Below are 11,756 nucleotides of genomic sequence, written 5' to 3' on the forward strand. Positions count from 1 at the left end.
TTGGCTATACAGATTACCTATTTCGACAGTATAAAATAGTTTTATACTCAATCAAATAGGTAATTCTACCTTTTAAATATACTAATATCAGTACTTTCAGTAATGTACGCACATATAATCAATAATGGTACTCATTAGTCTCCAGTTAATTAGCAATACGTACAGAGACGACTGCATCTCATAAACACAGCTTTTTCGGATAAATTTTTGTGCAAAAAAAGTGTACGCTGTTCTACACGCATATATTTAGTAAACAAGAAATCATCAATGCTCTATTCATGTGAAGGGCCTCGAGACATCAAAAATCTAAAATTGGATCATCGTGCGGCTACTCTGTTTAGTCGACCACTAGAACCGTTTGTTAAGTTCGGCAACGCCTAAGCGCATCTAAAATTAAAGATTTAACGTTTATTTCTGGTGCATATTTAAATTTAAACTTAATTTGTTTGGACGCCTACCAACGCCGGCTGACTATACCTACGATCACTCTTCTTATTCTTACTCTTTGAACAAACTGCTCAAACTGAGAATTTGTTCACTGAAAAGGACAAGAAAGTCTTTTGGTTCTATTGTTTATAAAATTTAAATGTGAGTTCTCAAGAATACCTGTTAACAGTCAATTGATGTGTTCTGAATCTTGTCTTTGTTTACATTTTCTATTTTGCGCTATATCTGTATCACTTATACATGATTTGAACAAATTTTGTATCTTTATTACTGACTTATTTTTATACAGAACTACAAAAAAGACGTGGTTTCCACACTTTCCCGCTTTGTTTATACATGCCTCTCAAATTGCCAAACTTCTCTCGAAAGCAATCCACGACTGATCAGATCTCTACGCCTTCGACTGTAATACACCAAGACCCAATCTCAGACAACTTTTTATATACACACCCGATGCCGCAATCGCCTGCACGAGAAACTAAACACGGCAGTCCTTACGGTCCTGCAATCTCGGCCACCATGTCGTCCTCTATCCGTGGCTCGAATTCGACAATTCCCTCGTCCGCTGGGCCCTGCACACCACCGCCAGCGCAATCTTCACAGTCAACAGTAAGACACAATCACGTATTTGACCAAGTCGTGTTTGAACCTCCAAGTCCGGCATACATGAAAAATGGGGTGTCTCCGGACGAACGTCAGGCTTATCCGGTATTTTCGCCGTCAGACAGTCCGACCTTGTTGCCTAGTGTCTCTGCACCCTCTGCAGCAGCTTTTGTCACTACGCGTCGAAACTCAAGACAAGACTTTACAGATTTCTCAACACACAAGCGTCAAATTTCTGGACTTACTGCAAGTCCTGGCTTGCCGGCCACGTACTCCGATGATGAACTGCTTCCAGGTGATTCTCACAGAAAAGGATCGCCTAGTTATTTTTATGGAAACTCAATTTCGGCTAGTGTTGGTTCTTTAGACAAAATGCTGCAGCAATCGCCTCCCAATCTGCGGCGCGGAGTTAGTACTTTGAATCTGTCCGGTTATGACGATGATGACGACCAGTCTGACGCTTCGTATGAGGAAAGCAATCGCCGGAGTGAAATGGAGTTAATGTCGAAGGGTGCGGCATTATTGAAAAATAGCAGTGTGATTAGTGCTCGAACGGCCCCGGAAGTCGATCAAGTAGACCTACCAAAAGAAGTGTTGGCTTATATGAAGAAAAAGGATGAGCACGTACCTAGTATTTTGAACGAAAGCAAACGTGTGATGACTGTATCAGAATTTGAACAGTATAGACGGGCCCATTCACAATCGCCGGGTGCTGTACGTGAAGGTCGAGAAGGTGGAGAAGTAGACGATGGCGACGGTTTCTACACAATTTCCGACTCGGAAACTGAGTCAAACGAAGAGAATTTGAAATTGAAGCAAAAGCAAGATGCAAATTTGGCTATTTATCGACAGCAGATGCGGAGGGTTACAGGGATGTCGGCGCCGCTCCCTTTAGCGTCGTCGTCCATACCTTTGCCGTCTGCTTTGGCTAACGGGTTGTCACACATGTCGCCACAACGGGATTTTCAAAATATGGACTACGACGATGAAGATGATGATGTTCCGTTGGCAATATTACAAGCGCATGGTGTACCCGGTCGGCACAAGGGCCAAAATGTGCGATCAAGCGTGTCGTCACAGTCCGAGCCCGCGAATGAGTCTGTACCAACCCAGCAAGGTGCATCATCACAAGTACCGTATCCGAGAGGGTTGACTGTTACAGACGATATTGATTACAACATGCATAAGCCAGGAATGCAGTCTCGTGGGCTATTACAAGAGATTGCCAGAGAGCAAGAAGCGAAACTGCAACACCGCAGCATGTTGAACATGCACTTAAACGCCCCTATGGCTAGTCCATATGAGCAACGGTCAGTATCGCCTCTGCAGCGTGCGCATATGTCGTACTCGCCGCAGCCACAAGCAGGATATTATCCCCCGCCGCCGCCGCCGCCGCCGCCGCCGCCTCCTGTGGCACCGCTTCAAGGATACCCGCCTTACCAGCAAGGGTCATCTCAGCAGTCTTGGTATCCTCCCCAGCAACCGACGATGGGTGCATATGACTTAACTGGAATATCTCCCGACCTGCAAGCGCAGATGCAGAAGTTTCTGGGTCTACAAATGCAGATGATGCAGCAAATGCTTCAGGGAGGATTTGCTTCTACGTCCGCACTATCACTGCAACCGCCAGTGGCTCTTGATCCACTTGCGCGGGTGCCGTCGCCAGCTCGCAGTCTACGAGGAAGCACGTCGTATAGTCAGTTACCGTCTCAGTACTCACAAGTACCCCAGCTGCCTCAGTCTGCTCTGCCCTCACATGCTGCCAATCCGTCACGGTACAGGACGTTGTCGACACAACAGTCGTTTAGCAATATCAACAACCCGTTTGAGCGAAACAGCGGCTCGTCAGTGCGGAGTGCTTCGCCTGCAACGGATCCGCATGAGTCTTTGTCTTCTACTATTCGAGTTGTCGCAAATGCCGAGAATCTGTCTGCGCTGCCTGTGGCTGAAGCTGCTGCACCGCTTAAACCTGAGGTGTTGAGAGATTTATCGAACGAGGTCAATCTAGAGCCTAGGTATGAAAGCAGTGCGGATGCGGAGGCCCGAGAGTTTGAGAGCATGAGACGGAAGAAGTCTGTGTTACGCAAAGCCTGGAAGCAGAGGCGAAAAGCGTCTGTGGAAGAGCCGCTGCCGGTGATGGAAGCGAAGGAGGATGTGAATCTTTAGTATGATTATACAAGACGAGTCTATAAAATGGCTTAAAGATGGGATACTTTTGGGGTTTTGAATATAAATAGATTAATATATTGCTACAATATAATAATAGTCTTTCAATCTATACTTTTATACAACGATATTGTGTTTATAAAATTCTATGCTGTGTGACGAAAGTCTGACTGTAAATCGTGCGGCTTGCAGTAAATGTTTCAATACCGACTCGAGGACTTGAGAACATATTTTACGCCTCGGCATAAACAACAATGTCAATTAAAGGACCAGGAAATATTGCGCCCACAATTACAGGTAAGAGTAGCTGAACTGATGAAGGTGCACAAGTTTATGTCGAAACAGGTGAGGAATTGCGCATTTGCATTGTTCGTGCGAGATGGAACACGACCGTGATTGACCCTCTTGTCGAAGGAGCAATTAAGCGGATGACTGAGCTCGGAGTCAAGCAGGACAATATTGTGATTGAGAGTGTTCCTGGGTCGTATGAGCTTCCGTACGCTGTTTCTCGGTTATACGCTGCGTCTCAGATTCAGTCTTCGACCAGCTCGACTGGGACAGCGGTCGACCTTCTTGCCGGCGACGTTGTGCCTGAGACGGCTGAGTCTACTACTGCGACGAAGCCGTTTGATGCCATTATTGCGATTGGATGTCTGATCAAGGGCGAGACGATGCATTTCGAGTACATTTGTGAGGCAGTTTCGACTTCGCTGATGAAGATCCAGCTTGACCTTGGCATTCCGGTTGTGTTTGGTGTTTTGGCTTGTTTGACTGATGAACAGGCTATGGCTAGAGCTGGGTTGACTCCGACTGGACATAATCATGGACTTGATTGGGGTGAGGCAGCAGTTGAGATGGGAGTGAAGTGTAGCAAATGGAACAAGGGAGTCATCTAAGTTAATGTATCCATAGTTAAAGATGTTAGTTTTCTATTTACATCTATATACACTGTCATGTTCAATGGCTAAACAGACACATTTCGAACTCCGGGATTTGAATACGTTTCTAGCATTTGATTGCCTTTTCTCATTAAGTATTCAATTGTAGCGAAATCTGACTTTGATAAGCTCAAATGCGGTTCAAATTGTCTTCTATTACTATCATCAGCATTATTCCGAGTATTCCCATTGAACATACCGAGTAAATATAAGGAAATTTGTTCGTGCATTCTGAATCGTGTCAATTGCAGTGAAATAACATGTGAATGAGCATTAATACTTACTTCTGGTTTCTTTCTGACTTCGCGTAAACATTTACGGTATAAGCCGAGTACTTTCAAGTCTTAATGCCTGGTTCTTATATTATACAGTACTTCTACTTGCCTTCTTTCTGTAGTCCAGTCAAACGACGACCTCTAGATGAAGACATGAATATTTTGTCAATCAGTAGAATTGAAACGCGAGGGCACTTGTCATTGTCTATATTCTATGCGCTGGAGTAATTCGGGTGTAGTTGAGTGAATCCTCCCAACTGTAGACGTCTCTCTTTGTTGATCCGTACTCTCCTCCCACATTAAATCACAATGAGCAGTCTAAGGTCTTCACTATATAAAGGTTTTGTATACACTCAAGTGCGAGCATTCCGTTCAGCGACTCAAACTTCACTACGCGCCCAATATCATTTCGACACTTTGAAGTTCGTTCAACGACTAGAATCATCTGGGTTCTCACATGACCAGTCGGAAGCGGTTCTCCGGGCGTTGAGCGAGGTCATCACCGAATCTGTGGACTCGCTTCAAGTTGGACTTGCTAGAAAAGACTATCTTTCTCGACAAGCGTACCAGCAGAAAGTTGACTTTACCAAACTGCGATCCGAGCTATTGACGTTAGACAAGACAGACGCGGCCCAGATCAAGAGTGAATACTCGCGGATCATGGCCAATATAGACAAATTAAGAGCACAGGTCAAGGAAGAAGTGTCCAAGACCCGGGCAAATGTGAGGTTGGACTTGAATTTAGAAAAAGGCCGGATACGAGAAGAAGCGGCGGTTCATGAGTTGAAGATTAAGGAAACAGATACTCGGATAGACAGTGAATTGGCAAATATCAAGACCCAGCTGGAATCAGTCAAGTTCCAGGTCATGCAGTGGTTAATTGGTGTTTGCACTGGTACTTTTGCAATGGTTTTGGCGTATATTCGGTTACTTACATAATGTTCTACTACTTTAATGATATTATTCTCAATCTTTTAATCTATAGAACCTTCTCTGTATTACATTTAGAAAAAGGTCTCCTTAACGATACGCATAGTGTCATCTGGGTTGTTGACAGCGTGTCCAATTGTTCGCGGATCGTTGTAAATCTCGTAGTCGTTACCACCCTAGAACATTAGCAAAGTAGATTATTGACACATTAAAACATACAAAGAAGGTCTTGTCGCCAAAGAAATGGATTTCGGTAAATCCCTCCTTTTCGACATGCTGCAGGCAGTAGGTCTTGTCCCACCCTTCAGGGAAGACGTCGAATGAGATCTGACCACCAATGGAGTATCTGAGTCCGTAGTCGGGGAACTCTTTCTGAAGAGCACTGACGAGGTTGGCACGGATCTTGTGCTCGAGATCATACTTCTCGTAGTCGAGACGCTCCTGGGTACTGTTCTAATTAGACATATATACCTACTGCAATTGGTACACTTACGCTGCGTTTCTGCCAATGGGAGAGACGTTGATCATACCGTTACGGTACTCAATAAAGGTACCACTAATCTATTAGCATAATCCAATGTGAAAATGAGACTAATTACCGAACGACAGGCAGATCCAACTCTGAAAGATATCTCAAGATGAACTTGACTAGGGTTTTGTATTTGGCCTCGCCGATCCAGTTGATGAACGTCTGCGAGGCCAGCTTCTCACCAAGTCTATATGCTGTCAATCCGTTCTCGGAGAAGCAGTAGTCAAACATGTGAATCACGTCGTCACCGAGCTGCTCTTGCTGCTTAACGAGATCACTACCGCCAACAAAGCCAATTGCGACCTTTTTTCGGAGCTCGGACAAGAGCGTAATCATCTCAGGCGATGCATGCTACAATTTGTTAATATTCAGTGCAAATACAGTCGTATTTCATTTAGAAAATTCAACCGGGTGCTGCAGGCACATACCAGACGGGCCGGAGTCAATGTTCCGTCGACATCGAAAAGAACAATTGTGTTTTTAATTTCACGTTCTGAGAGCGGTGGAATTACGGTCGACATTGCTTTACTGTTGAGTATTTTGACGTCAATTGGGAGAATGTTGGTAGGTGAGAAGTGCTGGTTAAGTAAATGTTCTGAGGTCGTGTCGTCTTGGAGGATGCCGCACAGTAAGCGCTACCGCACTTGGGCGATCAGGGAGCTAGTTGACATGCGTTCTTAAAAGGAAACCGTGTTCTTTTAATATTTTAGTAGAAAGAATTTATGTTTGCTTACTTGTCATTTGGAATATAATACGTAAGAGTTAATAAGTTGGTTAATCAATTCGTGTACTTTACTCTGAATGACAGAATTAGTGAGAAATGTCGGTAAAACAGTGCTGGATATTGATAAAACATAGTGAGTAAATAGTGACGAATCATGAACAGTTTGATCACTAATTTAACTGCAAAATTTATATATTTTATTTTATGGCTGACACTTGTCATTAATTTTCTCTCTCTCTCTCTAAATCATCGATAAACTAAAATAAATCATCACTAAATCATCACTAAATCATCACTAAATGGAAATTCCAGTAAAATATTCAATTATTTGAGCATTATTTACCACGTTAATTCTAAAATAAATCAGTGCCAAAATACGCCAATAATTCAATATAACTCATTCACTATAATTAGTATAATATATTTTCTATATAATAAGATCATAATTAAATAAAGAACAATCAAATACGATGACTTGTCAGCTCTTCAGCCGTATCATGACTATTTTATGGCACAACCGCACATAATCACGACACTTCCCGAGAGATTCTCATGAGCCTAGAATTGCTTTAACTATTGCCACACTTAACGCACATACAACTGTCAACTATCTTCGTCTACTGGTCTGCGTTAGTAGGCTGATTGCTCTAGACATTGTCGTTAAAGTCTCTATTTGTTTCTGTATGTTCTACTCTACGCTAATATAATACACGTCTTAAGTCATCTCAAGATACCTGAAAAGTTACTTGGATTTTACGGATGACCAGGATTTGTTGCACTGTTTCTATCAATACTGACTGCTTGCTCCTATAAGATCCTGCAAATACAGACACACCACTGTTAAATGACACGTGGCTCTTTACCACTTCTACGGTCTCTCGCGACCTTGGGATCACGTCAGCTTCGTGCTCCTTTGCGATTCGAGTCAAGATGTGGTACTCTGTTTGGTAGTTGCTACGCCATCAAGACACACAACTCGCCTATTTTTGCCCCGGTTCTTTCTCACAGACTGTTTGCGACAAAGAATAACAAAGACAACAAGAACGAAGAGATAAAGGATGACGGTTCGTCATACGCCCTTTTCGACTGTATCATATGCTAACATATTTCAGAAAACTTAAGCCAGGCTGAGCTCGACAAGCGCCGGGCAATGGAAACTCGTCGTCGGCTTGAAGAAGAATTAGAAAAAGCGCAGATTAGACGTGCAAAAGAACGCATGGATAGCGAACGAACTAAGGATGAGGACACTAAAGATTCGTCCGATAAAGACAAGTCGTTCTCCCCAAAAAGACGGCCTTCCAACGATTTCGAGTTCAGTTTCAATCCATCCGCAAATCATTTTTTTCTGGCTGCAATTGCATTCTATATTCTCTACTTGGTTCTCTCAGAGACACCTACGGGTCGTGAGCTTACCTGGCAGGAATTTAGGGTCTCGCTTCTTGACAAGGGTTTTGTCGAACGTCTTACCGTGATCAACCATGAACTGGTCCGTGTCAAGCTCAAAAACAACGCCGACTCGCTCGCCAATGCTTCAAACTGGTTCTTCACCATCGGTTCAGTTGACTCATTCGAACATAACCTCGAGGAAGCCCAACGCGAGCTTCGTATTCCTTCCCAAGACCGCATTCCAGTAAACTACGTTGACGAGAGAATGTTTTGGACTACTTTGTACTCATTTATTCCTACTTTGCTAATTGTCGGTTTACTGGTCTGGTCTATGCGTCGTGGTCCTGGTGGAGCTGCCGGTGGTGGCGGCATCTTTGGTGTCGGCAAGTCTCGTGCAAAGCTCTTTAACCAAGAAACGGATATCAAGATCAAATTCAAGGATGTTGCCGGAATGGATGAGTCTAAAGAGGAGATCATGGAATTTGTTAAGTTCTTGAAGGAGCCTGCAAAGTATGAGCGACTTGGAGCAAAGATTCCTCGTGGCGCAATTCTGTCTGGCCCTCCCGGTACTGGTAAGACCTTGATTGCCAAGGCTACTGCCGGAGAAGCCGGTGTTCCGTTCTTGTCCGTGTCTGGTTCTGAGTTTGTTGAAATGTTCGTCGGTGTCGGTGCTAGCCGTGTCCGTGACTTGTTCAAGACTGCTCGTAAACTTGCTCCTTGCATCATCTTTGTGGATGAAATCGATGCTATCGGAAAAGCTCGTGGCCGAAACTCGGCAATGGGTGCCAGCGATGAGCGTGAATCTACTCTTAACCAGTTGCTTGTTGAGATGGATGGTTTTGAATCGGCTGATCATGTTGTTGTGCTGGCCGGTACGAATCGTCCTGACGTGCTTGACCCTGCATTGATGCGACCTGGTCGATTTGACCGACATATTGCTATTGACTTACCTGACGTCGAGGGTCGTAAGGCAATTTTTCTTGTGCACTTGGGCAAGATCAAAACTTTTGTCGACACTGACGAGATTGCCGGCCGCTTATCTGCCTTGACTGCTGGATTTTCCGGTGCAGACATTGCCAACTGTTGCAACGAGGCCGCGTTGATTGCTGCTCGTCACCAGGCAACCTCCGTCACGATGGAGCACTTCGAGGCCGCCATCGAGCGTGTGATTGCTGGTATTGAGAAGAAGTCGCGTGTATTGACAAAGGAGGACCAGCGGACTGTGGCATACCACGAGGCTGGCCACGCCGTTTGCGGATGGTTTCTCGAATGGGCTGATCCGTTGTTGAAGGTGTCGATTATTCCTCGTACCGTTGGTGCTCTTGGATACGCGCAGTACGCTCCGGCCGATAACATGCTCATGTCTGAGAAGCAGTTGATGGACCGTATGACCATGACTCTTGGTGGCCGTGTGTCTGAAGAGATTCATTTTCCTACTGTCACGTCAGGAGCCGTTGACGATCTGAAGAAGGTTACCCGAATGGCGACCATGATGGTGACTAACTGGGGTATGTCAGAAAAAGTCGGACTTGTTCATTTTGATCAATCTGAACAGTCGTTTAACAAGCCTTTCTCCGAGGAGACTGCGAACTTGATTGACGAGGAGGTGCGTCGGATTGTGACTGAGGCCCATAATAAATGTATGGATCTTTTGAACTCGAAGCGCCCTCAGATTGAGCTCATTGCTGAGGAGTTGATCTCGAAAGAGGTCATCAATCGCGAAGATCTTGAGCGATTGCTGGGTGAGCGGCCGTTCAAGGACCGCAATGCTGCGTTTGAGCAGTACGTTGCCGGCAAGTTGAAGCCGGACGTGCCTCCTACGCCGCCTGCGACTCCACCACCGGGAACGTCGCCTGAACCTGACTTGCCAGCAAGTGCGTGAATGTGTTAGATTATTGTATATATTTCTCATCTTTTGTAATTTTAATTCATCAAATGATGTCTATTAAAACCCCTACGTATTTTGTGCTGCGCGGCTCAACCGGCGGCGGGCAGTCTGAGGAGTGTAAACTCTACATAGTAACGCATCGCAGTCATCTCTGTCGCCAGCAATTAAACTCAATCCGATCAAAAATCGATACAAAGTTGTGTAAGAGAGAATGGATAGCTTTAGACGGATCAATATTGATATTCTCGATCCCGAGAACAACATGACGGCGGAGGACCTTGTGCCGGAAAGTATAGCAGGGCTGCCACCGCTGTCTGTCTCGGATATCCAATCTGTTGGGGCTTCTGTTCGGGCGCAGATCTCGCGAGGAAATTACCTGGTTGCGTTACAGAGTGCGCTGGATGAACCGCCATACACGAGTTCGGATGAGGTCAAGGTAAGGAGTGTCAAGGTAATGTGAAGCGCAAACTAAATAATGGTAGACTATTCACTTGATGACTGTGTTGGAAGTGTTGGCTGCGATCAAGTCGAGTGACATTTCACGGACGGTGGAGAAACTGTCAGCAGAACAAAGAGATACGTTGATTAAGTACTTGTATAAAGGCATGGGAGTTCCGGAATCACACGGGCTGTCTGGTGTTTTGCTTGCGTGGTTCGAGAAGGTCAGTTTAGTTGTTGAGTGCGTGATTTCAAGTGCTTATGTGTTTAGGTGGTCGACGTTGCGGGATTGGGTGCGATTGTTCGACACTTATCTGACCGACGAACGGTTTAGAATGATGTACTTTAGTTTTAAAACGTGATTAGTTATGCATTATCAGTGAATTGTTGTCACCTTGAGAAGTTTAACAGCTTTGTGCCTTCGACTTCCTTTAGCCGGAGATCTTTACCTAGCTCTCGACGGAGGGCATGGACACCTAATGCGACCTTCCACCGCTCGTCATCTTGAATTATATATGTGACTTGAATAGGAGGTTGGGAGCCTGTTGTTACACGCATGACTGAGTGTTTTGATACGTCGTGCTGCGAACTTGTTAGCATTCGTAATTCTGTACTTCTCGACATGACGTTACCTCGATTGACGCAATCATGTTCACCGTCAAATCGCCGCCTTTCATTCCGCTTTCATCGTCCAGCAGCAACCCCGCCGCCGTGATTCTAAGTGACAAGAACTTGCTCTTGATCGGGGTCCAGACATCGCTTGCCATGTCCGTACGAACGTAAGCAGCCACAAGCGCGATCCGGTTCGGGTCTCGGGTCGGTGGGGTCATGATGTTCGGACTCCGCGCCAAGAGTGAGTTTGTAGTTTTCGACCGCGCCTTGTCCTTCAGCATCGCCGGATGCTCATCGTATGGTTTGAATGCTACTTCGACAGATGACGAATGCTTTCTTGATATCTTTTCTGGCACTTTCCGCCTTGATCCCATTGTAGTTGTAGGTGATAACGAGCGACAACTTGACACAGGACTCGACGGCCGATCGGGATACGGTCTTGCTGCGTATTCATTGCTGCTCACATCCGCAGCTGATCCTGCACGCGTAATGATCGTATTTAATTTATCCAGGCCTGTCTGTATTGTGCTACGAACAACACCAATGTCTCCAGCAGTATATGCTTTAAATCCAACAAACACAGCAGCAATTAACACGGTCCATAGCACGAGAATAAGCACAACGTGTCCGATTTGGATCAAGACAGACCGGATTAGTGACGTGAAACAGGGAAGCACTGTCGCGGTCAAAAAACCTATTACAGCACCGGTAAAAAAAACAGGGTACTGCGCCTTGTCAAGTTTCACGAGATCCATTGGCATTGACCTTTGTGGATCGTGGCCCATAATTCTCATATTCAGGGATCAATTTGGATGAAAAC

General features: G+C 45.1%; 8 protein-coding genes across 8 annotated transcripts; 5 read left to right on the forward strand and 3 right to left on the reverse strand.

Moving 5' to 3' along the window:
* The first annotated feature begins 481 nt into the window (after positions 1-481).
* V1512DRAFT_261786 (uncharacterized protein) lies at positions 482-3,328 on the forward strand. Its single transcript, XM_066916136.1, has 2 exons — positions 482-588; positions 737-3,328. The coding sequence occupies exon 2, from the start codon at positions 784-786 to the stop codon at positions 3,214-3,216; it is 2,433 nt and encodes an 810-aa protein (XP_066771763.1). The 5' UTR covers positions 482-588; positions 737-783; the 3' UTR covers positions 3,217-3,328.
* An 88-nt stretch (positions 3,329-3,416) lies between these two features.
* V1512DRAFT_261787 (6,7-dimethyl-8-ribityllumazine synthase) lies at positions 3,417-4,308 on the forward strand. Its single transcript, XM_066916137.1, has 2 exons — positions 3,417-3,513; positions 3,562-4,308. The coding sequence occupies exons 1-2, from the start codon at positions 3,471-3,473 to the stop codon at positions 4,110-4,112; spliced, it is 594 nt and encodes a 197-aa protein (XP_066771764.1). The 5' UTR covers positions 3,417-3,470; the 3' UTR covers positions 4,113-4,308.
* V1512DRAFT_261789 (uncharacterized protein) lies at positions 4,122-4,820 on the reverse strand. Its single transcript, XM_066916138.1, has 4 exons — positions 4,539-4,820; positions 4,439-4,488; positions 4,354-4,385; positions 4,122-4,307 (listed from the first exon to the last, which is right to left on the reverse strand). The coding sequence occupies exons 1-4, from the start codon at positions 4,582-4,584 to the stop codon at positions 4,181-4,183; spliced, it is 255 nt and encodes an 84-aa protein (XP_066771765.1). The 5' UTR covers positions 4,585-4,820; the 3' UTR covers positions 4,122-4,180.
* Positions 4,551-5,407, forward strand: V1512DRAFT_261790 (uncharacterized protein). Its single transcript, XM_066916139.1, has one exon. It carries the CDS (start codon positions 4,739-4,741, stop codon positions 5,366-5,368), a length of 630 nt encoding a protein of 209 aa, XP_066771766.1. The 5' UTR covers positions 4,551-4,738; the 3' UTR covers positions 5,369-5,407.
* Positions 5,401-6,537, reverse strand: V1512DRAFT_144949 (phosphomannomutase SEC53). The gene is made up of 5 exons (XM_066913021.1): positions 6,317-6,537; positions 5,959-6,239; positions 5,853-5,915; positions 5,579-5,807; positions 5,401-5,535 (listed from the first exon to the last, which is right to left on the reverse strand). Exons 1-5 carry the CDS (start codon positions 6,407-6,409, stop codon positions 5,434-5,436), a joined length of 768 nt encoding a protein of 255 aa, XP_066771767.1. The 5' UTR covers positions 6,410-6,537; the 3' UTR covers positions 5,401-5,433.
* A 582-nt stretch (positions 6,538-7,119) lies between these two features.
* Positions 7,120-9,947, forward strand: V1512DRAFT_224184 (peptidase family M41-domain-containing protein). The gene is made up of 3 exons (XM_066913780.1): positions 7,120-7,293; positions 7,343-7,676; positions 7,725-9,947. Exons 2-3 carry the CDS (start codon positions 7,457-7,459, stop codon positions 9,878-9,880), a joined length of 2,376 nt encoding a protein of 791 aa, XP_066771768.1. The 5' UTR covers positions 7,120-7,293; positions 7,343-7,456; the 3' UTR covers positions 9,881-9,947.
* Positions 9,948-9,988: 41 nt separating this feature from the next.
* On the forward strand, positions 9,989-10,821 carry V1512DRAFT_290840 (actin-related protein 2/3 complex subunit 5). The gene is made up of 3 exons (XM_066918230.1): positions 9,989-10,322; positions 10,369-10,548; positions 10,596-10,821. The coding sequence occupies exons 1-3, from the start codon at positions 10,098-10,100 to the stop codon at positions 10,656-10,658; spliced, it is 468 nt and encodes a 155-aa protein (XP_066771769.1). The 5' UTR covers positions 9,989-10,097; the 3' UTR covers positions 10,659-10,821.
* Positions 10,674-11,735, reverse strand: V1512DRAFT_261802 (uncharacterized protein). The gene is made up of 2 exons (XM_066916140.1): positions 10,957-11,735; positions 10,674-10,906 (listed from the first exon to the last, which is right to left on the reverse strand). The coding sequence occupies exons 1-2, from the start codon at positions 11,728-11,730 to the stop codon at positions 10,715-10,717; spliced, it is 966 nt and encodes a 321-aa protein (XP_066771770.1). The 5' UTR covers positions 11,731-11,735; the 3' UTR covers positions 10,674-10,714.
* Positions 11,736-11,756: the final 21 nt, after the last annotated feature.

This window comes from Lipomyces arxii, assembly GCF_038497795.1.
Source record: "Lipomyces arxii strain Phaff 12-163 unplaced genomic scaffold V1512scaffold_6, whole genome shotgun sequence".
In the NCBI taxonomy this organism is placed as follows: Eukaryota; Fungi; Ascomycota; class Lipomycetes; order Lipomycetales; family Lipomycetaceae; genus Lipomyces; species Lipomyces arxii.